The sequence below is a fragment of the Semicossyphus pulcher genome, unplaced genomic scaffold (assembly GCF_022749685.1).
Source record: "Semicossyphus pulcher isolate SPU_LCO1_2020_fin unplaced genomic scaffold, fSemPul1.0.p SCAF_13, whole genome shotgun sequence".
Lineage (NCBI taxonomy): Eukaryota > Metazoa > Chordata > Actinopteri > Labriformes > Labridae > Semicossyphus > Semicossyphus pulcher.
The window spans coordinates 21822114-21846985 of record NW_027211637.1 but is presented as its reverse complement, the minus strand read 5'-3'; the positions used below and the strand labels follow the sequence as shown (position 1 = coordinate 21846985).

Below are 24872 nucleotides of genomic sequence, written 5' to 3'. Positions count from 1 at the left end.
TAACGTAGTCTCGCGAGAACTACTCACTGGCGGAAAGCACCGCGGTTTCCTGTTCATCTTGCGATAATGTGATTTGTGCTCATTTCCATTGAAAGAGGTCTGACACTTTGAATGATTTAAGGCGCACAGTGCTAAGTTGATCAGAGCATTTTTATTTTTTCTTCACGACTCCATTTATTGTATGTACAATATGTAAACACGAACGAGACACAAGCTCATAACAGACATGCTCACAGGAAAGAACATCCAGCCAAAATGCAGTTTTTATTTATGCCTACTGAGTTCTTAAACAAAGTCTGATCATCAGCTTTGGATAAACGGTTAAACACAGAGTTTGCTCTGAGCTGACATTCATGTGAAGTAATTTCTTTTCAAATAACTTTGTTTAGACACATAGAAATGTGATTTAATTAAACATACTATAAAAACACTATATATAGCACTATAAATATTGTTCAGGTATTTTCTTACAAAAACTTTGTACAGTTTACATTTTTAAGTTCTTTTTGATAAATCACAGATTTTTTTTATGTAGGTCTGTACAATGTGGAACTACAAATACAAAACAGGTATGAGCCGAAAATGCCACCGCAGACATGAAGAGGACATAGTCGAAGGATGATGACATGCAGCGGACATGGTATTAAACTGAGGATGAAACTTGCATAAATCAAAATACCTCTAATGGCACCGCGATTAATGAGCAACAACTGTTGATGGCCGTTTCAAATGATTTGTCTCATAATATGGAAAGCATCCACGAAGTGAACAGCCATGAAGTACTTGAGAGCAGCATTGAAAGTGTTAATGTAGCAAATATTCTGCAATTTTATACAATCTTGTTCAGTCTTGAATCAAAGTGGTAACAAAGTCAAAACAAAACTACAGTATGAAAACATACAGACTCACATTTTATTTCTCAAGACAGACTACTTTCACATGGTGAATATCCACCTGAACACAGACCTGTGGAAACTGAATGAGAGATGAACCAAAATATGGGAATGGAAAGTGATGTGTCACAGATGAACAGGCCTTGAAGCTTTAAGTCTGCCACGACAAGCACAACAGTGGCCTTGCAAAACGTGCGAGAGTATCTGTAGTGTAGCACTTAGGTCACAGTAACACCAGCACTGTCCTTGCTTTTTTCCATATATGTTGGAGAGTTGCTTTTGTCTGATATGGATCCTGCTGCTGAGGGCAGGGTCTGTGTTGCAGGAGAGTGTCCTGATGGTTTGACTGAAGGGTCTGAGGAGGGTTCTGCTTCTGGCTCCTGCTGTGAAGCTGAGGCTGGAAGGAAAAGCAAAATATAACATGAGAACATGGACACTGTATATCTGCGTGTGTTTGTCTGCAGAATTTACCTCTTACTCTCTGACAAGGACGAGGTTATCCATTTTTATTTATTATTGCAAAGTCACCTCATACTTTATCAGTTAGTTTTACACATTAGTGGGTTTTTAAAGACGAGAGAGATACCGGGGGCTAGTCGACAATGGCCCTGGGTTTATTTTTTCTTTAATTTATTAAACTTTTATTTAACCAGTAAAAGCCTCATTGAGATTAAAAATCTCTTTTACAAGAGTGCCCTGGCCAAGACAGCAGCAGCACATTTTAACAACGTTTCAGGCATACAACACAAAACGATTACAAAAGCAAGTCAGCATATGCTGGGTCACATAGCGAAAGCTATTAATCAAAGCATCTATAACCTGATGCATCTTCCTCCAGAGCCTTCAATCTACTTTTAAAAAGATTTAAAGAGATCAGCTCCCCCAAACCCAAATCCTCCTGCAGCAGATTCCAAGCAGCACGAGCAGCGTACCTGAAACACCTTTTCCCCACTTCAAGACGCATTTTGGGGACAGATAGCAAAATGAAGCCTTGCGAGTGGGTCAGATTAATAAAAGTACATAAGTATGAGGGAGGCAAGTTAAGAATTGCCTTATAAATAAGGACATGCCAGTGATTTAGTCTACAGTCGGACAATGCAGGCCAGCAAACCTGAGCATACAGGGAGCAATGATGAGTGAGGGCCTTAAGATTTGTAATAAACCTCAATGCTCCGCGGTGTACAGAGTCGAGAGTAAAGGCGCATGCATATATAAAACATCACCGTAGTCAATCAGTGGCATAAAAGTAGCAGCAACAAGTCTTCTTTTTGTAGCAAAAGAAAACCATGATTTGTTTTTAAAATAGAAGCCCAGCCGCAGCTTTAACTTCTTTACGAGTTGCTGAATATGTAATATAATAAAAGAATCATCAATTAAGAATCCCAGGTATTTATAAGAAGATACAGACTCAATCACATCACCCTGAAATGTGACAATAGGGTGATGTGATAGACCAATGCGTTTGTGGGGGGTCGTCATCTTGTCACATAATACATTTAGCATTAAATGCAGGATATCATAGCTCCTTCTTCAACCCTGCCATATTTATGCTGTCTTGGAATTTGTATCTGAATGTTTCAAAAACTCAATGCAGTCAAGAGTGAGACAGATTTTGTTTGTTTTAAATAAACATAAAAAACAAGCCTTCTACAAAAAATGCATTTATCAAAGAAACTGCTAAAGTAAAAAAAGTAATATAGATTTACAATGATTGTTTTTTGAACAAGAAAGACTGTCCTGTCAAATAACTTCTTTACTGTAATTATAAACCTGTTTAATGTCCAGAGACGCATCCATCACAACAGCAGATATATTCCTTTACAGACATTTATACAGAGCATTCAGCTTCTTGCCCATTTACGGTCAGCTCTGTGGGTTGTAAACAAACCAACTACTGTAAGAGTATCCCTGACTGCATACCAACAGGAATATTAGGAGTATTTTCATATTCATTCGCCAAGTAAATAGCTTAGTAGGAATATTAAATAAAACAGAAAAGGGGCAAAAAACAGAAGGATTTGTTCATGTTACAATCATTGAGAAAACACTGCCTTAAAAGGCTCTGGGGAAAACAAGCAAGTGCCTTTAGGTTACCTTCCTATAATTTAACTTTTAATGACAAACAATAAGTTACTTAATAATACAATACTTGTTTTGTTTTTTGTTTTTTATTATTAGTGTTATTTTGGCTTTTTTGCCTTTATTTATAGGACAGCTTATAGACAGATAGACAGGAAATGTTGGGAGTAGAGAGTGGGAGATTACACGCACCAAATGATCAGCAGACCGGGAGTCAAGCCTGCGATCAGTGCAAAGAGGAGGGTGGCCTCTGTACACGGGGCGCCTGCTCCACCAACATTCTAACATCTAACAAAGTGTAGCTTTTTATATCTATAATTGCCAATACATTTTGTAACCACTGTGTGACAGATGTTTGTTACTTTATCAAAGCAGGTGGCCAAATTTAATCTCCAAATGGGACACACAAGTGCTTCCCGTGTGTTTTGATGTTACCTGACTGCGTGCAGGACTTCATGTGTTCTGGCCAGTGTGCTTGCTGGCAGGGGTAATCACAGTAACTTGTGTTCCAGCAGCAGTAGAAGATGGCCTCCTTCCTGCAGTTTGCGCACCACTGTTTCTTTTTGGTCTCGTCCACCGCCTGCTGCTTTTCCGACTCCGTCTGCTTTTTCACCTCAGCCACCAACCGTTCTCTTTCCTGCTCCAGACTCTGCCTCATCTCTGCCATCGTCAGTTCTGCAATCAAATCGGACGATAAGAACATATTTATGTTTTTACATTTGTGAAAAGAGCGGCTCAGTAGAGGTGTGGAGGCATGTGTACGTGGCAGCAGGAAACTTACCAAGATTGTGTTTCATCTCTGATAACTCTTGTTGGTGCAGCCACTGGAGCTTCTCGATCTCTATCCTTAACCGTCGAATCTGTGGTACAAATACACCGAGGTTAAAACTTGCCTGGTATTATTATGACATATTAATAAATGTCCATCTATATGCCATATGACTTTACCTCTGCGATTGTGTTTCCTGATGTGCTTTTGTTGAGGTCGTTGTAGATTTCAGTCATTGTCCCTTTTATCGTGTCCATGATCTGCAGAGTTTAGGCAAAAGTGTCACATTAGTAAACTGTTCAAGTCATTTCATCCTGCACAGAGCATTAATCCTTTTTATAGTTATTAAAACCAGCTCTTAATTGTTTTTATTTTGTGTGACATACAGGATAATGCAACATTAAAATCAAGGGAAAATTACATAGAGAGAAATAATGCCCTTTCCTCAACGATTAACTCCTGGAGTCCTGTTCTCATTTCAAACATTTCATCACAGTGGATCCAAACTTACTTTGTTTGTGTACTTGGCTATATCTGCAGCCACGTCTGCTGAGACTGTGGGGATCTGTAAGTCTCCTGATGTGAAGGAAGAGGAGCTACCAGATGTGACCTGAGCGGCTGTCGAGGAGGATGTACCCTGAGGAGGGTCCTTTTGTTGCCCTACAGGAATTAAAGGTGGAAATAAGGGAAATTGTACATCATTTAATAATTATTCTATTATGATATATATGTTAAGATGAATATTATGCTTGTGTTTATACCTTTGACAGATTGTCTGGTCTGATAGCGTGTACTTGAAGAGGAGTTCTGCTGCTGTGGGCTGCGTGTCTGCCCCTGCCCTTGCCCCTGCCCCTGCCCCTGCCCCTGCGACTGCGTCTGCACTGGCGACTGCTCTCCATGCTGCTGTTGCCTCTGCACCTTCTGCATGTGCCACTTCTGAGAGGACGTCTGGAATTTGGTTGGATTCCAAACCACCGCCCTCTGCACGGCCTGAGCCGTCTCTTTAGGCAGTAGAGGGCGCTGTTTCTTCACAGAGGCGGGTACTGGGGATGTTTGGGAGACAGAGGTGGAGGCGGGAGAAGGAGCACTGGTGGATCCGCTGGTTGCTGTGGTGGCGCTGGGCTGACCAGAAACTGCAGTGGACACAAGGTTGAGGGCTGCTGTGATGGCGGGTTGTAAAGAGTCTTTCAGGTTAGAGGCGGCTTCTCGTGATGGTGTGACTGCTGCAGCAGATGAAGGCAGTTTACCTGCGCAGAAAGAAAAACGTATTACGCTTTTAAAGTTAAAAAAAAAGTAAGTTGGGCTTTTAAAGATTTTTGTCTATTGGTGACTGTCCTCAGGGGACAGAAGTTTGTCATCAGTTTGCGGTTAAACACCACAAGTTTGATCCATTAAAAAAATCAAGGGGTGTGAAATTAGATGAAGGTGAGCTTACAAGACCTATAAATCTCACTCCTTATCTCTGCTTCAGACAAGCAGCTTGAGGCTAAATCAGCTGCTACAAGTGAAATAAAGCTACTGAATCTGTGGCCCAACTGTTGGTTGTTAAATTGCATTGAAGTCATGTAAGTGCAGAGTTTCTTTGGTTCTCCTTCAAGTGATGGATGCGTTATGGTCCACTGCAGTCTGTCAAATTATTATTATTATCCATAATATGTTTAGAGACAGAAGTGATTTAAGCGTGTGCTTTAAAGAAAACAGAATTGGTTGTATTGTATCACTATCGTGGGAAGTACAGGTTGTGGGGAGGCTGAAGCACACCCTAAGTAAATTCATGATAACATCACAATTAATAAAAAAGGTTTAAACTGAATGTTTTCCACCTTTTTGACTTGGATATGCAGGACATATAAGTACAGGATACCAGTACTTGTGACGGGAAAGAGGTTTTACTTTCCGTTAATAAAGTCTATTTATAGAACCTCCTGCAACTCATGGTAGGTTGGAGTTGGAGTCTTAAAAGTGACCCACTTAATCAAATTAACCAGGGCACTGATTATCCTGTCAGACAGTTCCTGGAGAGAGTTCAATCCAGTCAGCCACACTAAGAGTTAATAAGGAAGCCGTAATTACAGCCAACATGCAGGTAACCATACCTGTGATGTAGTTACAGCTCTTGATTATAAAATAGACGTAGTAAATAAATATTTGTTGGCAGGTAAAGCGTTCTAAAATTGGTGTTAAATTTTGCTAACAACCTTTTAATGACCCCTCATTTAGTGCATGATTAATGTGTTGATGTAGAATGATGTCATTATATAGATCTGATCCTCCAACTCTGACTCAGTTCCTGGATCATACTGAAAATGTATTATTTAACCATTTTAACCAATCAATGGATGTTAACTTTAATTTATTACATTTAAAAAAGATGGTTTATATAAATGTATGTTTGTATTTATGGCAGTTCATATTTCTTATAACTCTTCATATCCACTAAGAGTCATGGTCATTTGTTAATATTATCTTCAAGAAAAGTAATATATTTGTAAACGTATTATATCCATAGTCTTTTATCACACACACACGCATCTATGATTCATGGATTGCACATAAAGTGGAACTGAAAAACCACCTCAGACAGCACCCTGACGAGATAGCTGAGAGGATGGTGAGTGAACATGCATGACAGCTCACTCTGACCCGCATCATACTGTGTCTATGTTCCTCCATTCTAACATGAGGGTAAATTCCCCCAAGTTGTCCTCATTACTAAGACACAAGTCATAATGAGAATCAGGTGAATATAGAATATCAAAGGTCTCACCTTCCAATTTGACAGCATTAGACTCTTTGGGAGTTTTAGCAGCAGAAGCCCCCGCCTCTCTTCTCGCCCTCTTTGAGTCACGTCCTCCATGTTCGTCGCCTAGATCAATCACCAGCTCTCTTTCAGAGTCAGAGTCTTGCTCAGCCGCTGATGTAGCAGCTGCTCTGCCCTCCTCTGGGGCTTTGGGCTTGTCAGTGAGGGGCTGAGATTGGGGCGTTCTGGGCTTCTCCTGGAGGTCCCGATCTGGGCCATTGCTGGCCTGCTTGTCTTTGTGCGGGGGTTCAGGGGTGGCCTTATCCGCTGTCCCTGTAATCCCCTCCTTATTCTCCTCCGTGCTTGCTTTGGGCCTTTTTCTCTCTGCTCTGTCTTTGTCTTCCTGTGCGGAGCTCTTTGGCTTGTGGTCCTCATCGCTGAGATACTCGCTGTCACTGGAGTCTGATTTTTCAGAGTCCTCGGAGTCGCTGTGATCCACACCTTTGTACACATCTTCAGAAATCTCATCTATCCCTGTAAAGAGGAACACACAGTCTTAATTACAGTTAAAATGCAGTTTTGTCCGCCAAAATAGATTCAATGTTTTAGAAACTACAAGAAAATGTTATTGGGGCCGATATAACTGTATATACATATGTATAAATAGTACTATGTGAGAAGTGTATGTACCGAGCTGTGCCTTGCAGCTCTCAATAGTCTTGTCCAGGCTCCTGATGGGTCTCTTTGGGGTCGGGAGGGCAGATGAAGATCCCTGTTGTTGCTGATTTTGTTGTTGTTGTTGTTGTTGCACCGTCTCGCTTAGCTCCTTCAGATCCATCTCAGCCTTCACCCGATCTGAAAGGATAATTAGATTTCAGTACATATTCAAGTATTACCTAGCATGATGATGCTAGTGAGGATGATGCGTGGAGTATTAGCCTTTACGACAGCATTGTGGTAGTATATTTGTGCTGTCGGTACTGACCCAGGTTCAGATTGAGGATGCCCCCTGTGCCTGCAGTCCTTTCCTGCTTGGGCACCAGTCCAGGGTTGAAGGGCTTCGGGCTGCCTGCCACACTGCCTGCAGGACCCATCTTACCGGACACAGGAGAGGCTGTAATTGCCACATAATGAAAATGTTATTTTAGCTTCACGTGTTGAGGTATGTTTTTTAGTAAATGGCATCTTTACACTTGAGGTTACACAGGCCGACTGATGTTTGGCTTCTTAGGAGCTGCAGAAACAAGTTGTAGGCTTTGACACTCCATCTTCTTAAAAGCTGATACAGGTAAGTTATGAGCAAACAGTTGCTAATTTATAAATTGAGCAGTTACATTATCATTCATTTAAATCATGTTTCTAGCTACTAAGAGAACATACAGTAAGTCCAATTATCACTATTCATTTAGCTGTGGTTTGTTCTTAAACCATTGCCTGAAGGGAAAACCTAATGATCCACTGTGTTGCTAACTTTATCTGTCTGCTAAGCAGGAAGGGAACAGTTGCTGTGTTCAAAAAGCCATACTTTATACTGTATACTGTATACTACATACTGCGTTTGGCAGTAGTATCTAGTACGGAGCTGTTCACATTTTTTTCCCAGTACGCTACACCAGGCGCCAGTTTCTGGTTTTGGAAAGTGGAAGTTAAACAACTGCTGTTGTGACGTTTCAGCGCTTTGCATTGTGGGATACAGTAGGCGAGGTAGACTGGTCCGATGCATACTAGAGATTGTTTCCGAATCAGTACGACATCCGGGTGTTTATGGCATTTTACTGTAAATTGGGCTTTTGTTTGCATACTAAATACTACATTTTGGCCAAAACTAGTACGCACTGCTAGTATAGCATGACATTTCGAACACAGCCAGTGTCTTATCTGTGAACAACTGCCTCCTCAAGCTGAAAACGATGCTATGAGAGGGGTCAAAGTTAATCAAACAGTAGTCGTAGGGTAGCCCACAAAACAATTAGCTGTAATCTGTCCACCTCTACGAGTCACCTCTTTCACACTGTCACATTGTTTTTTATACAATGCTATTATACAAATATAAAACAAAAATTAACTTAAATGTCACATTTATTTACCAGTGCAGTCCATCGATTCCTCCCCGGTGCTGTAGTGAAAGGCAGGGTTCCTGCTGGCCTTCTCCATCTCCTGCTCCCCATCAGACCCTGTGTGAACCGAGGAGTTGGTGCTCATAGGAGAGCGAGGCATGTCAGTCATTGAGACCCTCCGACTCATGCCACTGGGAGTCGAACTCTTTCCAAGGACCATCTTGGGAGAAGCAGTTATATCAAAGTTGAAGCGAAGCTTATCCGGCTTCTCTGTTTTCACTGTTCCAGCACTGGGGTTTGAGGGGTCCAGGAGCATCTGCAGCTGGTTGTTGGGTGTGAAGGGGGTTCGGAAGGGTGCATAGTTGAAGACCCCAAATTTCTTGCGAATGTTTTCCACGTAGACTTCCATCTCCTGCATGGCACTGTTGAAAATGCTCTTAGTCTTCTTCACAGAGAAAGGGATCTCTTTGGACATGAGGTAGCAGTTGTTGATGGGGACCCAGGCCCTGAAAGAAAGCACCGTGAAAAGAACATTGTCAAATTAAGATGCTTGGTTTTTGGCCAACATCCCTAATACATAGGCCCCATTTACACCCGGCATTAACATGCATCCTGGCTGAGTCGATCACAAGTCGCCAGTTCTCACAGTATGTCACGTACTTGGCTTTTAAATGGACTCCACATGCGTCTCATGTGACCACTAAGGATCGGATTTCACCTCCATGCTCTTTATGCAAATAAAAAGTGAGTAATTTTCAGATGCAACTTGATATAGGCTCACCCAGGACGCATTTAATGCCAGGTTTAAACTTAAAAAAAAAAAACGTATCTCACCTGTCATGTTGCCCAAAGAAGCGTGCGTCTACCTGCCCGTCCTTCTCCCGTAGTGCTTTTGCCGGCCAGAAGGGAAAGCCCTTAAGTTTAGCCCAGACCAGGGGGTGCGGTTGACTCTATAAGAGAAAGAAAAATAAGAGTACTTCACAGATCTAAACTCTACAGCAAAATGTACAAACACTGCTTGAATATATTATGTAAGATGGTGTAAAGACCTACACATGGCTCACAAAACCAGTTGTCTCTTTTTTGGCATGAAGACAGGTAGCACTCTGGACACACTTCGATCTCATTCATCTAGAAAAGCAGATTTAATGACAAAGATGTCATTTATTTGTACAATCAGACACATCTACTAGCTTTTAACAAGTAAGTGAAGCTTCTTTACCTCATGTTCACAAATCTTTACGATGACTTTTGCAGTTGCGGTTAATTTGTGGTTACCTGGAATAAAGTCACAGTCTTAATTTAATTAACCTATATTTTCGTTTGTAAATAAGCAGAGTGGGGAGATTACTGTGAGAGTGAAAGTGACTTACCTCCATTATAGATGATGCAGTTGTGTAAGATCCATTTCATATCAGCAAGAAAGGCTTCAGTGCAGCCGTACATTTTCTTTTTGATGTTCTATGAAAAAGAGAAAGTAACAAAATCAAAACAGATAGACCACTGATTGTATGTAACTTTTAATATTTGGTTTAATGTCTGTAACTTGTGAGCTGTAACAAATAAATATGTTCTTTGTGTTAACTTTTTCTTTTCTTCAGTTTCGTGATTCCCATTTTTAATGTGTCAGGGTGGGATATTTTTTGTTGTCCTATCCTGCTCATTGAAACATCTCTGTCTGCATCTTTTTTGATTCTATTAAAAACCATTTTAAAAGAAAGAAAGATGTTGTACCTTTTCTAAAGTAGACAGGTCCATTGGGTGGAAAATGTACTCTGCATAATCTGGGTGCTGCTCCAGAGACACCGGCTTCAGAAAAGGCTCAGTCTGCTCGGATCGGACAAATATGAAAAACAAGAAATATTTTCATTAGATGTGATTGGATGTTTAAGTTCCTGGTATATGTGCTGCACTTTTTTTTCAAACATAAAACACTTTCTATAACATGAAGGTTCTCTTACCCCAGGCTGTTTAATCTTTTGGAGTGCGAATTTAAGCAAGTAGGACAGCTGGTCTATTGTCAGCATTGTCATTGCCTTGCTCTGTGTTTCAATGCATTCAGCAACTGTTATTTTCTGCAACAACAACAAATGTTTAATAATTAATCACATAAATGAACATATGATGAAAATAAACATCAGGCAAAGGGCTAAACACCGATACTAATTTAGACTACTACTTTACTTCTGTAAAATGTATATCATCTGCTGTCGTTGATTTAACTTACATAAAATTGTGCCAATGAAAAGAGGTTCATTGTAAATTTGCCTAAACGTAAAGAAGCAGATCAAATCTATAACACGCTAACGTCTCTGAGACTTAAAGTGTGAGCTACTAGCTTGCAGGGGTGTCACACCATGTGTCACAGAGGGCAAAGAATCTGTAGGTTTGTGGATTTACTGCAGACAAAAGCAGGTAGTTTCACTGATTTTATCCTCCTCTCTGACTGACACATAGTCAAACATCCCTTTTTTCTACTAAGCAAGCAGGATTGTGCCTTAATCCCACAACCAGTTGTGTACAGCCACACACATACACACGTCTACAACGAGATACCTCACACTCTGGACAGAACCAGTCGCCCTCGGGCTCGGCTGGTAGTTTGAGGCACTTGGCGTGGTACACCCTGGGGCAGAGCTCACAGCAGAGCACCTGGCCCTCGCGGTGGCACAACCAGCAGTAGAAGTCATTCCTGCCGTCCTGCGGTACAACATCAACAGGGTCTGTGGTGAGTGCTGGCTGCTTCATATAGTAAAAGGGACCATGTCTTAGCTCTGACTGAAATGCAGGCAAGAGAAACAGGGGGGAAGGTTTCAAAAAACACGCAGGAACACAAAAAAGGTGCAGTGCAACAAAAACAAGGCAGCAGTGAGGTGGGGAAAGCAGGGTAAGCAGCACAGAGGGCAGTTAAGGTGCTAAATCCAACATGAGACTCAAGTAAACTAACTGAACGTTTGATCGTGGGACTGGTTTAACTGTGAGTCAAACTAAACTAGCCCAACAGGTTTTAGGGTGTGAGCTTCAGGAAGAGTGCTTTATGATCTAATTAAACAGCTCACATTACACCTGAGAGCTGACACAATGCATGAGAAGGCCCTTAGTACCTTAAGTACCTTAGTAGAGCTCACAATGATGTTTTAGAATCTTATAACTGGTTAACTGGTATCACTTGAGCTTACAGGCTTTCAGGCGTTAATTCAGTTGACATCTATCTGAGAATCAAACCTAAACTACAAAACAACAGCAAATGTATCTTTTGTAATCATGCAAATTCAACTTAAAGTTTAACTTAAGAGCATAAAAGCATGTGCATTACACTTAAATTGCTCAATTACCATAGCTGCAAAATGTCTTAAGACTGATGAAGTAACTGAGTTGAGTATGCATTCATGGCACTGCTTCAAACCCACAGCAAGACACATCCACCATCACTGCAGATAACATCCATACATGTGTCCCTCTGTGAGGGGACATTACACTACAGTCAAAATCAAAACTGGCGTGCTCTCGAAGGCGGTGTGGCTCAGTCATGTTCATTAGGTCAAAACTTTTGTCATAACCTCTCAGTGAGTGGAGGTGAGAAAAGAAGACTGAAACCTCAGTCAAACGAAAGTGCGGTTTTGGTAGTGAGGTGTCTTTTTCCTGTCTTCTATTGACAGTGAGTGTTTGGTGTGCTGCTTATGCACCTTAAGCGCAATGCTTTCTGCACTAGCACTTTGACCGTTGCAAGTTGAAAAAAAAACTACAGCTCAGAGCAGAAAAGAGCCCAAAGTCATTTGTGTTTTTCTGTGGTGATGACAAAGTTGCTTGCGGTGGTGGTGCTGGATGGCCAAACTCGATGGATGATTTTACGCTTAATAATCACCATGGTTTGAACAGGAAACAGCAGGCCTCTAGGCAAATTGACGCAGCAGTTGAGTTCTCAGTTAAGTTATTTTCATTAATTTAAACAGTATTTTCACTAGTAGATAACCGTTATTGAGTTGACAGGTCATTGGATGGTTGCCCAGCAATGATTTAAATAAAATGCAAACGCGATTCTTCCTTCCTTTATTTTTAATTGTAGAATCGAACATGAAGGCAGTGGGGCTCTCTCATCGCCTACAGGTGCCGATAACTTAGCCAGTCTAATAAGCCCCTCCCCCAACCACCAGTTTCTGATGTCGGATTAGAGGTGTGCTGTGTCCAAAAGTTTCTGTAACTTCCTGAAACAAACAATCTGACATTCGCACCCACGTCAGGCATAGTAACTTGGATCGTTGTGTGACGTAGAGAAATGATTCGGTATTGGAGTTTCACTTTCAAGTGCTCTTTTATCATTATTTTCACAACTAATCATGATCCCTGCGCAGAGCAATTAACAACACATTTGCTTTTGTTGTTCAAGGTTGGTTTTAAAGTCGTCAGCACCACTTCCTTTGGGCGAAACCCATTCAGTAGACCTCTGTGAGTAGCCCCTTTTACGCTGCCAGTTCAAGGCAGGATTATTACGCCTCTGTTACGTTTCATCATCTATGTAAAACGAACGGCGGTGTAACGGAGGGGCGAAGTCATTCAGCCTTGGAGACAGTAACAGAGGCAAAATGGCGTCAGTGTGTGTATTTGAAGCACGCGCACGTTTTGCTTCCGCCGGAACGCTGTGTAAAAACACACACTGTGGCTTGGTTCAATGTAAAACGGCAAAGGTGGCATGACGGTGGAGCTTCGTTACGCTGCTGTGACGGAACCCCAGTGTAAAAAGGGCTACAGTTCATTGAAGCTATTTAGCAGAGTTTCTGGAGCAGGAACACACCTTGGCCAAACAGGTGCTACGGCTGATTCCCTACCAAAGCTGCCCCACAACACTATCGCCAAGCAGAATGACCCAAAGCGAGTTCCAAGGATTGAACATCAATAAAAGGTTTTAACGCATGTTGTTGATGCCGTGGTTCTTGCTATCAATTTACCCTTTCAGTGAGTGAATTGCGTAGGAATGTGTTGAATTGCTCACTGGGTGAAAGAAGCAGCTGACACTGATGGGTTTTTTTTGTGGGATTATTTTTGACGCCATGGCACGTACACCGTCATTTCTGCCCACAGCAGCATCCTCCACAGCCTTTGAGAGCACGCCAGATCTTGAAGTTGAGTATAGTGGAGCCCTTACCTGGTCTTTGCTGTTACTGTTGATGGCCCCTGGCTTCTTCTTTTTCTTCAGAGGGCTGGGGGAGGTGTCTGAGGGAGAGTGTCCATTGGAGGAGTGGGTGGGACTCGACACCTTTCTCTTCTGCGGGGCCACTGGTCGCTCTGCTGACCCCGGTGGATCAGGGACTGGATGAGGCGGGAAAATCAGGTCATCAGACGGCACAAGACAGACTTGTATTGTTCACTGCACTTAAGTCAAACACATTACTGAAGCTTAAGAAGATTAAAAGACAAGGGGCCTCGACTCTCATTAAGCTATTCCTAGAACAAACCAAGAGGATGAAAACAATGATATTCCCATCATGCCACATTCTTAAACCAAGAGGGTACAAATTGAAGCGAGTCAGATTCAGCCGAGTGATTTGATGCTTATGCAGAATTCAGCTTTAGAATTATGTCCTTATGATAACATCTAATGACAGCAATCATAACTGATCCACAAAGCAATTATTGAAGATGCCACTTATACATATTAAATAAGCACTTGATAGTAACAATAGCTGCAGGGCTTCCTCTGAACTAACTAGACCCTGTGTTGATACTTGACACAGATTCTAAACAAGCAGGCAGCCAGGCATAATGGATTGTCTTTGTAATCCTCAGAGACAAACAAAATGCATTACACTGCCCTCGAAACTCGCGGTAAATAACCTCTACGTCGTCTGAAACTAAGATGTTTGACTCCTAATGCGAGGTGCTCGGCCTCAGAGACTTACCTTTGTTTCGTGCAGATGCATCCATCCCCTCTACCACATCAGACTCTGTCTTTACCTCCTCCTCAGCCAGACTGCAGAGCACCGAACGAGAGCACACAGGAACACAAAAAGAGAGGCAAACACAAAGTCAGAAAGGGTGTTCAGAAACCACATCAGCATAACAGTAAACAAGTGGAACACCACCTAAGGCACCCGGGTCCCTCAGGATGTGTCAATAGGGACCCTGCAGGTTTCCATTGTTATTGTTTTCACTTGATTTCACCACATATCTGACATAGGGGGTAAGAAGTTTGAATCCTTCCCATAATATCAGTGATGAACATCTCTGAATTTGGTCTTTATGTTACAAGAATGAGACTGGAAACAATCACCATGGCAACGCTCCTCTCCGCTAAGCACAAGTTGATATTCACAACGACACAAAGGGCAATTTAGCTGACACTAGCCTGCACCTCCGTCCTTCAGCAGAGACCGCGGCTGCCGATTGTGGTCTGACTAGGTTCTGATCTTCGCTGCATGTTGAATGTTACAGACGGCGACTGGTCGAATAGTACTCCATATTACTGGAGGGACTGTGTCTCAGGGCGATTAACAGTATATATTTCTGCTGCCTCTCAAGCCCCTTCAGTAACAACAGCGTACCCCCGCAGGATTTGGGCCCATTCTTGGAGACCAATAGCAAAAGATACGTCTAATAAGCTTCAAACAGGACCTGAATCTTTCCTTCATAGTATAGTTAGAGTAGCCATGCTGGCCCATATCACCATCCGTCAATCTACCTGCACATTTGGAACCCCGCCATTTCTATTAACAATATATTTTTTGTGTTTTCCAAGTCTGAACGCTAAGACTACAGTATCTCCAAAACACTCATCTAGCATAGGGAAAGCCTGATTTCCCAGCTCTCTAGTCCGGCTCTCATTTCATTTCCTCAGGGGCGAAAAAAGAGATGAGAATGAAAGGGGGTCTGGCGATAAATTAAAGTCTTTGAGTGTTTGGCTCCTCCTTTGTCAGAGCAACAGAAGGGCCTGGTTCCAAGGATGTAGCCTTTATTCTCCAGCCCCGGGAAGAAAACCCCTCGCAAGGACCCCTGACAGGTCACACACTTGACCAGTTCATAGCTTTGGCTGCAGCTCTGGTTTCCAGCTAGGATGATGGCTTTACAGGCCACGACTCAAAGGTCAACCACGTTTAGTGGGATAAGCATTTTCTTCTCCTCTGAAAGTTAAGGAATGCTCTTCTGGTCCCCTCCTCCAGCCTTAAAGAGACAATCCACTCCACGTTGATCAAAAGTCAGGTCTCCGATAGGCAAAGGGATGTTAAAATACATGCCATGGATGATTTAATGAATGTGATTACATCAGCTATTAAAGCACTAAGTCAACATTGATGTTTGCTTCACAATTCAGAGGCTTCACATTGATCAAAGATCTTCTTTCTACCAAACAACATATCAAACACTGTCACCAAGCTAACACTGTAGCTCACAACCATCGAGGCTAGTATATTCAGAGTTCTTGGCATTCACAGGGAGCTTACCAATCTGAAACTTAGAATAAATGCATCATAGCCCGTGTTGTCTGAGAAATGGCATGGGTCGAGCAGAGTTCTTTAAAAATATGGCATATGGGTATCTTGTTTCAGCCTGCCAACAGCCACACACACACACACGCACGCCCCAACCCCTCCGGGGCCTTCCTGTTCCGGACTGAGAGAACAAACGAGGCCCACATGAACACAAGAAAACGTTAGCCAAGTCGCTCTGCTGCGTGTACCACAGCCCTGAAAAGAGAGAACATTCGCCACCACCAGGCAGCTCAGAGCTGCTTAAAGAAATGCCACAGCCCTATATTATCCACACACTTAATACTAATGCTGCAACTACCAGGAAGACAGGATGATCAGCAGGAAAAAAAGTGTGCTGATCCAAAGGGCAGATCAGGAGCTATGATCCATCACACAGGAAGAGTTAGGCAAATAAATCCTCAGCAGATTCTGGGATATATTCCAGAGAGACGTGGGTTCAAGAAAACACTGACAGTATTCCCTCTGCATGTAGTACCTGATGGACAAAAAGGAAATAACACTGACTCAATGCCTTTAGATTCCACTCCTGTGAGAGACGAGCAGGGTTCTCTCGTCACAGAAAATGGAGGCCACAGCTTGCTCCCCTCCCCCCTCTCCCCCATCCCCCACTCCGAGGCTCAGACTCAGGCACTGGCACATCCATGCAGGAGGACCATAGAGATCTGTGGAGATTACAGACCAACATTTTTAAAAAAAGCACGGCTCTGTCAAGACAAACCTTCCCCGGTCGATCACAGAGATAGAAGAGAAACACAGAGAGGGAGACACGAGAAAATCCAGCAAAGTGAAGAGCACCAATCTCTCTGTGTTATTTATATATTTTTGTTTTTTTCATGTCCTCGATCTTGGCTTCCCTCCTTCCCTGTGAATACTGCTGTCATAGAATAATTAGATTTCATTTTGAAGAAAGAGAGACCAACACTGTGAAGCCATGCTCAGATCCTGGCAGAGCTGTTCTTCACTCCTTAAAGAATATGCAGATTTTTTACAAATATCTGTAACAACCTTCTATCGATATGGCACTCCATGCACACATCATATTGTACTTGTCTTACTAAAACTGCTATTGAAAACACTTTGAATTTAGCACCATTGACTAAAAAATATCCTACTCACCCTGGTTCAATAAACCCCTTAAGAGATTATGAGGTTTTGCAAGACACATTCTGCTTTCACAAGACCAACAACCGCATGCAGACAAATGAGGAAATGCGCACACATAGCTTTTGCTTTTCTTGAAATCAATAAAACACTATAATTAAAAGCAGGAGGTTTACATTCTATTCTACATTAAGATGCCTGTCTTAGCACGCCTCCTTCACAATGTCAAAACAACGTCTGAACATCAAAGTTTAACACTTATTTGCACAGAATATCCTTTATAAAAAGAAAGGTTTGACCTGGATTTTATATAAGGCTGTTAAGGGTGAATCAAAGATGGCTGTGGAATTTTCCAGAAGGCCCCTGCTCTCCCTGCTGCTCTCCCTGTGATTGTCAATCTTTAACCTCAACTGCAGCTGCAATTGGCTGCAGGGCCAACAGGGTGGAACATTATTGGTCGGCTAAGCTTTGCCACACGGAGCACAGTGTGCAGGCTCCCCTCTTCCTCTTAAAAAGCATTTTTTGCTGCAATGCAGAGATTTCCCCGCGCGTTAGACGCTTTATATTCCTTCAGTTTAACAGGCATTTCTTTATGAGAAACCAAAGGGGATTAAAAAAAGGCCTTATGGGAGATTATGTTTGTGGTTGTGATGCATAACTCAGTGGCTATGCCGCACCTCTGCCGTCCTGTTTAACGGCTACGTTGCTTCAGAAAGAGGCCCAGGCGACCTGTCCCAGCACCATGACGCTAAGCACTGCTGACATTTTTAACTATCAATGAAGCATTTATTTTACGATGAGTAAATTATTCTGCACACTTTTGGTTTTAGGGAAAGAGTGAATTAGTCATAATCCGAGGGAAACGCTGATTGCAACACGATTATTTTCTGGTTGTCTTGTAGATGAAACACGCCTCGTGTCAGGCCACAAGAGAGAAAACATTCCTTGTTTTCCCCACGCAGTTGAGACTGAGAAAGATGATGCAACATAGTACACGATCTATGCTGTGAGAAAAGGCAGAGCTTCCTCATACAGCTCGTCTCTATGTGGATTTCTTATAAATATCTTTGCCTGTGCCTTAATTAACAAGGGCATTTCTGTTCCAATGTGCGTAATGTGTAAAAACAGGAAAGACCTAGAGTACGACAGCCTAAGGGGAAAAAAGGAGGACATAAAGCAAACAGACAGATGAGTTTTATATTCTCACACACGCAGATCGTGCAAAAACATGCACTGTGCTCGTACTGTTTCTCCTTCCTGCTGTCTGATCTGTGAAGACAAGGCCATTAGTTTTCCAAATAAGAGCTCTCTGAAACACAAAATGGCCACTGTTTGTGAGTCTGAGGATCAGAGAGGAGAGTGGAGGAAGCAGTGTCACACTCGTGCTGTAGAGTCGACAGAGCACCGAGCTGTAGACTCAGGGCCTGTGAACAGAGTGTTCTCAACATATCACTCCTTTAGATTAGACTGAAAGAATTGAAGGACTTCTCTTCGACAAAGGGTTTGTTTCTTTTGGGATTATCCTCTGACCAATATGGAAACTCCATTCTCAGTACTTGTTTCTTACATGTGACGTTCAGTTTTCAGTTTCTGAATGATTTCTGTTACTGAATTAGAACATAACTGAAAACCAGTATATTCAGTTATGCCTTGCGCTCCTTGTCCGCCTAACAAGCACATCTGTTGCCCCCCACGTCTGTTCCAGGACCTGGCATGACGCACAAGAAAACAGCATAGAGGCAATCCACTTACAAAGGGTACATAATATCCCCCTCCTCTTTCATTGCCCATCCCCCATTCTTTCTCTGCCAGGCTACAACACAAGACTGCCACAACAGAAAGGAGATGTGGGTGCCATTTTTAACTCTAACTCTCTTTTGCATTATAAAAAAGGAAAAGGATTTGCCATGGTCCACTCTGCCTCCTGTATGGCAGCCTGGTTGTCTGGGGCACCCATGTGACCCTGAGACACAGAGAGAGAGCAAGGGTGAGAGTCGTTACCCAACCCCCCACCCTCCTCAGCACTGTGGAACAGAGAGGCCTGGCGAGGCCTCCAATCCACCCCAACTCCTCCTCCTCCTCCTCCTGCTGCTGCTGCACACTAAACTGATTTTAAGGTGTGCACATTTATCATGAGAAACCAACAGTCAGCACAACAACAAGAAGGAAGCCATGTTGTTATCAGAGAGTTGAGATAAAAAAGACAGAGCTTACCTCTGTGGATGCATGGCTGCCTGACACACTGTTATGTCAACACTTATAAAACATGGAGGACACTCTCAGCCCTCAGCCGGGGAAGGCTCCGCTCTTCAGGCAAGGCGATCAGGCCCCAGTGATGTTAGCCAGATCCTGACTGGTCGCTTCCCTCACAGGCAAGATACAAGGCTGCCTCTGATTGGCCGAAATGTTTCCTGAGTAATTATCTTTGTTCAGTGCAGGCAGGGGCAGCACTGTGAGTGTCAGAGACAGGGGAAGAAAAAATAAGCACAGAACTAGGCCTTAAAACACGAAATAACATGATTAATACAAGTATTTACGACATACAAACCCCATCTACGAGTGTTTTTAAGCTTCTCAGTGTAGAATCTGGCGGTGGTTGTCTTATTTGAAGCCTTTAGAAGTGGAAATGGCAGCATGTAGACTGAGAGGAGCAGGACACCATGGCTTCTCTGCACAAGCCTCCATTTTTTTTCTGTGGAGAGGGCCTTTGTTTAAACTCCTCCCTCCCTCTTGGCTGTTACCAGAGAAAAGAGAGGCTATAGCTCCTCACCTAATTTGGCTCTTCAGTCTGCAAATAAAGAAAAGAAAATTAGGCAGCCAAAATCATAAATCATGAAGTCAAACCACTTGTGTGTGGTTAAAAAAAAGAGTGAAAAATACTAAGAGCAATGAGGAAGCTGTGCCTTTTATGTTACACATTACTGTTGTTACTGTATAATCTTAATATATTTTGACATAGTGGTAAGCAAACCCACAAATGTTGTACATATAATAATAAAGCAACTCAACCTGCATGAGCAAAATATCAAAACGTGTGCAGCATTTCCTGTCATCACTGTGCTGTCAAATGTCTTATTAAAAACTAAACACAACTGGATTAACCAGTATTTTTGGTTGTACATTTGACAGCCGTGGAAAATAATCAATGCTCAGGAAAATAGAAACACAAAGTGTGATGAAATCTTGTGCCATAAATACATAAATGTTCCTATTTTACTGAGACAGAGTCCATTGTTGTCTCCTCTCTGGGGATTTCTTGGGCTACAATTCATGGTTTTATACTTGTACTGCATTGAATTGTAAGATTATCTTGGATTGCAGATTTTGTGGTAACTGTGTTCTCTTCAGCGGTATATGGATTTTATTTACACTGATAGCCTCCTCCACAGATGCAAAAAGGGTTTCAAAATATTGGTAATATCCTTCAATATAATGTGAATACATTAAACTGTAATATAGACTATGAACAATTATTTGATTGCATGCTCCTTCATTGCCACAAAAATCAAATGTTGGATCGGGGCACTATTGTATACTGTTTTCTGCTCTTGGGAACCGTGTGTATGTGTGAAAGAGAAAACGATATTCGCCCAACGTGGGGCTCGAACCCACGACCCTGAGATTAAGAGTCTCATGCTCTACCGACTGAGCTAAAGCTGGGGAACAATAGTCTGTATGGCGGGGGGAAGAAAGAGGAAAGAAGGGGAAGAAGGGGGAAGGAAGAAAAAGAGGGAAAAGAGAGGAAAAAGAGAGAAAAAGAGAGAAAAGGAGAGAAAATGAGGACTCTTAATGGCTCTTCTGCATGTGAAAAGCCCCTCCAGCTCATAATTTTTTATAATAATTCCAGAAATCACCCAAATGTTGAATATTTGTGGTTTCTGTAAATAGGAATTATGGATCCAAAGGTCGCAGGTTCAATCCCTGCCTGGATCAACACAAATTTCACCCAAAGTGCTTTGGATTGTTTAGATTAAAAAAGTGAAATAAGTTAAATGAGTTATATGAGTTATATGACATAAGAAAACACTTATTAGTATTCAGATTTAGTGAAATCAATACTATTTGTCATTCTGTATTTTATTATGCATTCATGATGTGCAGGAAAGTGATAGTGTGATTTTCATTTCACCTCAGTTTTTAGTTTTATTGTTTTATAGTTTTATTGACATTAATTCAAAGAACTGTATAAGTTATAAGACATTATTCCGAACTAATGAATTGAAAATATTAGCTTTTATTGTCTCTTTTCCATCTAAGTAATTTTATAGTCACAATATTATGGTACTGTATTGTGTTATCATCTGCATGGTGGGGCAAAAAGCAAAACCTTGTTTGACTCCTGGTTTTACACTGAGATTTAAATAAGTCAAATGAAAGAATTGTTGTAGAAACAAACCACATATTTATTATAAATAGAAAACACAGTGAAAACAAAGACGTCCCACCCCCCAAACCCTCTCTTTCACGCACCCCATCTCCACACACACGCACACAACATTATAGAACGACAATTAATTGAACACAACAAAATAAATAAGAAAAATTATGCCAAAAATTATTAATCAAATGACTCCAGTAGTGCAAAGAACACAATAGTGAATAAATACAATACCAAAAAAAAAGAATAAAATACAAATGTCTGCCCTTTTCCACTAAATGTCTTCCAGCCACTGCTCCAGTGGCATCCCTGCGTGGGTCTGACAGTAGATGGTCTGTGGCCGCTTTCTTCGGTGGCTACACTTTCTTGGGAGGCTAAAGAGAAGCAGAAACATTAGTATAAAGAATACAACATCAACAATCTGCACATGACAATTTGATATTAGTTTACAAATACCTTCTTAGTATTGAAACCACAGTCACATGTCTGTGGGCCCCTGAACAGAGTTGCCTGCCCCCTCAGCTGCATTGGGCATTCCTCAATCTGTAATATTTCATGACAACAAATAAGCAAGTGTCTTTTTAAAAACATTTAGCTTCATCATTTATAACTGTATGCTAATTGCTTTATACAACTCTACCTTCTGATAGAGGTCATGCCACTTCTTCTGGCGGGGAGCAGGCCTGTTTCTTGCATCGGACGGCCAAACACCTGCGGCAGCAAACCTCCGCAGGCGTCACATCCATTCATCATCACCCATAGTCCTGTGTTTTTGTTGTGTTGAAGCCATCTGTGGCCAAAGAGGAGAAAAAATGTACACTATCAAATCCCACCATCTTAACACATAATGCTACCATCATAAGGTAAGATAAGACAGAACAAAGTCAATGTTAATATAGTATAGATATGTGGAATTAACTTATTCACAACTACTAATAAAACATAGCGATTAAGCATGGAATATAGGGCAAAAATACATAAACGAAGGGTACAACAGGTAAAAGTAAGGGTCAGTAAGGGTCATGTTGTGTGTAATAATTCAAGTTTCATTAGAAGTATATATAAGTTATAAGGTCATACTGTAAACAAAACACTGTTACTGTGAAATTGTTATTTAGCCTACCACACAGCAAAACTCCCCATTCTTTTTTAGTAACTGACCCCTCCCTCCACGAGATGTTAATAAATAATCAATAAGCTCATGAAATAGGGCAATGTTATATTCTATATATAAAAAACTTAGCCGAAATGGCCTCAACAACGTTAGTATCGAGGTGATACGACAACGACGTGCGGAGATACAGGATGCATGACGATGTAACACGACAAAATACAATACAAACATAACTTACGCGTCTCTAACGCTGACAACAATAATCATTGTAGTGAATGAAGACATTGACCGTGTTAACCAAGACGACTGTCGGTCTTTTTTTTTTTTATACCGACAACTGGATTTGACACAAAGACGCTAACCACAATGGCGCGAACGATCAATATAATAATATATGGATGACAATAGTTGTATTGATGCCATTTACCTTGAGATTGAGAGCTGAAATTCCGCTTCGAGTTTGAGTTTGCCGCCGCATCCGGTTCCCCGCAGAAAGTTGGACTTGCGTGGCTAAGATTGGCTGAGAGCAGGGAGGGGGGCGGGAGCTAGAAAGCTGAAATCCCCCGAGCGCCATTGGTTGGGAAAGATGAAAATTCTGAAATCCCCGCGACGCGATTGGCTTTGAAAGCTGAAATCGGGAGGACGCGATTGGAGGCTGGGAAACAGTCGGACGGGGGTGCGGTGCCGCTAGCCGGGCGATGACAATGCTAAAAAAGCTAATAACTTTTTATATCTGTACAGTATACGGCTAGTGTTGATAAGATTGTGAAGTTACATTAACGCTGTGCTGGTGTGCACAACTGAACTGAGATAGACAAGGTTGAGGCCTGCTCTCCCGATTCTGTCTCATACCGCCACCTAGCGTCAAAGAACAGTAAATTACATTCGAGTCTTAGAGCAAACTGTTGACTGTCTAATGTAGACTATTGCTTTAACGGTTATTTTAAAGCCACAAAGAATAACCTTATGAAAAAAATAAACGTTCCTCCGTTTAAAAAGATGAATAAGACCACCCAAAAGCCTCAAATCGAACAACGTTCATTAATAGGATGAAGGCAGTGCAAACGTTATCTGACGGTTGGCGATGAAAGTTTGTGACGCATTTCTTGAACACCACTTTAACGTTAGCTATGTGACTGTTTGTTTTCTCAGTGAATTGTCCGTTAATGACGGTAACACCCAAGACACATCATACGACATATTACCTGGTAGCCGACTTGGGTTGACTTTTAAATGGGAGCACTGACGAGCACGTTCGTTTTTTCACCGACAGAGCCCTAGAGGATGTTACCCGATTAGTGTTGGTGTCGTGACCGACTGGATTGTGATAAAGTAAAGTTCATGGTTTAGGTTAAATATCAAGTGAACGTTCAAAATGGCTTTACACGGTTTACACGTCGGTTGGCAAAGAGCACCTGAGCAACACTGGTAAGAGCAACACTCGAAAAACTGTCTCCAGAATAAAAGTCACACGGTAGGTTAGACCTAATGGCTTTCCTAGCCAATCACAGAACAGAAATACCTGCTCTACTTTCAAAAAAATGTTTAGGGGCAGTAAGGGGGCAAAGTATAAAAATTCCTAAGCAGGTTATCATAAGTATATTGTATAAAAGTTAATACAAGTATTTGTCATGCATTACTGTTTTACATGAAACTTATTGAGGAGTCAAAGGGTAAATATATTGTCAGGCACTAGCCTATTATTCTTGTGCTACAATAATTTACTATCTGGGGAAAGTTTTTGGTGTGTCCAATAGTTTCTCCTAATTTTATGAAACATTACTTTTTGGCAATATGCACCTTGTGAGCATAAAATGAAATTGATAAATAAACAAACTAATAATAAAGGTCTTTAAAGTACAATTTGTCTGCAGAGCCCTCTGTATGAATGGTTTATATTTATATAATACAAGAGATCTTGATCATTTTCACATTTTCTGTTCTTCTTTTTCCCTGTATTGTTTTCGTGTATTTTTATTGGATTGTTGGCTTCTGATTCAATAATGTTTTTATTCATGTACTAGTTATATTTGTTATTTTTTACTAAATTATTTTATGTGGGTTTTTTCTCTCCTTCAGTTGCAGGGTTGCTGTAATTGCTGCAATTCTGATATTACAATACAATTTCCAAACAGATCTTTAGTTTCAAAGTATGCTGTTCTGAAGTATTATTCAAACTAAAACAGGAATCAATAACTAGAACTAGTAGCCTATAGGCCTATATACGTAAATAATTATCTCCTCTGAAACAGGCGCT

At 41.6% G+C, this 24872-nt stretch overlaps 1 protein-coding gene across 7 annotated transcripts; it reads right to left on the bottom strand.

Annotated features, from left to right (window-relative positions):
* Positions 1-144: 144 nt before the first annotated feature.
* On the bottom strand, positions 145-19797 carry LOC138589339 (MYND-type zinc finger-containing chromatin reader ZMYND8-like). Of its 7 annotated transcripts, none has more exons than XM_069659581.1 (21): positions 19672-19796; positions 19338-19573; positions 14436-14506; positions 13682-13845; positions 11095-11316; positions 10500-10613; positions 10273-10365; positions 9912-9999; positions 9761-9834; positions 9592-9669; positions 9373-9488; positions 8569-9044; positions 7467-7595; positions 7172-7336; positions 6509-7015; positions 4503-4988; positions 4253-4401; positions 3921-4001; positions 3754-3832; positions 3408-3647; positions 145-1290 (listed from the first exon to the last, which is right to left on the bottom strand). In XM_069659581.1, the coding sequence occupies exons 2-21, from the start codon at positions 19349-19351 to the stop codon at positions 1112-1114; spliced, it is 3525 nt and encodes a 1174-aa protein (XP_069515682.1). In that variant the 5' UTR covers positions 19352-19573; positions 19672-19796; the 3' UTR covers positions 145-1111. The 7 variants fall into 7 exon arrangements, with proteins under 7 accessions (XP_069515682.1, XP_069515685.1, XP_069515683.1 ...); XM_069659584.1 differs by having other exon boundaries at positions 11095-11238; XM_069659582.1 differs by having other exon boundaries at positions 9761-9816; positions 19672-19795.
* Positions 19798-24872: the final 5075 nt, after the last annotated feature.

What these genes read in the sequence shown, in the direction of transcription:
- LOC138589339 (XM_069659581.1), bottom strand. An exon ending in GAGCTGCAAGGCACAGCTCG is followed by an intron (nt 7,016 to 7,171) that starts GTACATACACTT and finishes TCCTCTTTACAG; the next exon opens with GGATAGATGAGATTTCTGAA. An exon ending in AGAGATGAAACACAATCTTG is followed by an intron (nt 3,648 to 3,753) that starts GTAAGTTTCCTG and finishes ATTTGATTGCAG; the next exon opens with AACTGACGATGGCAGAGATG.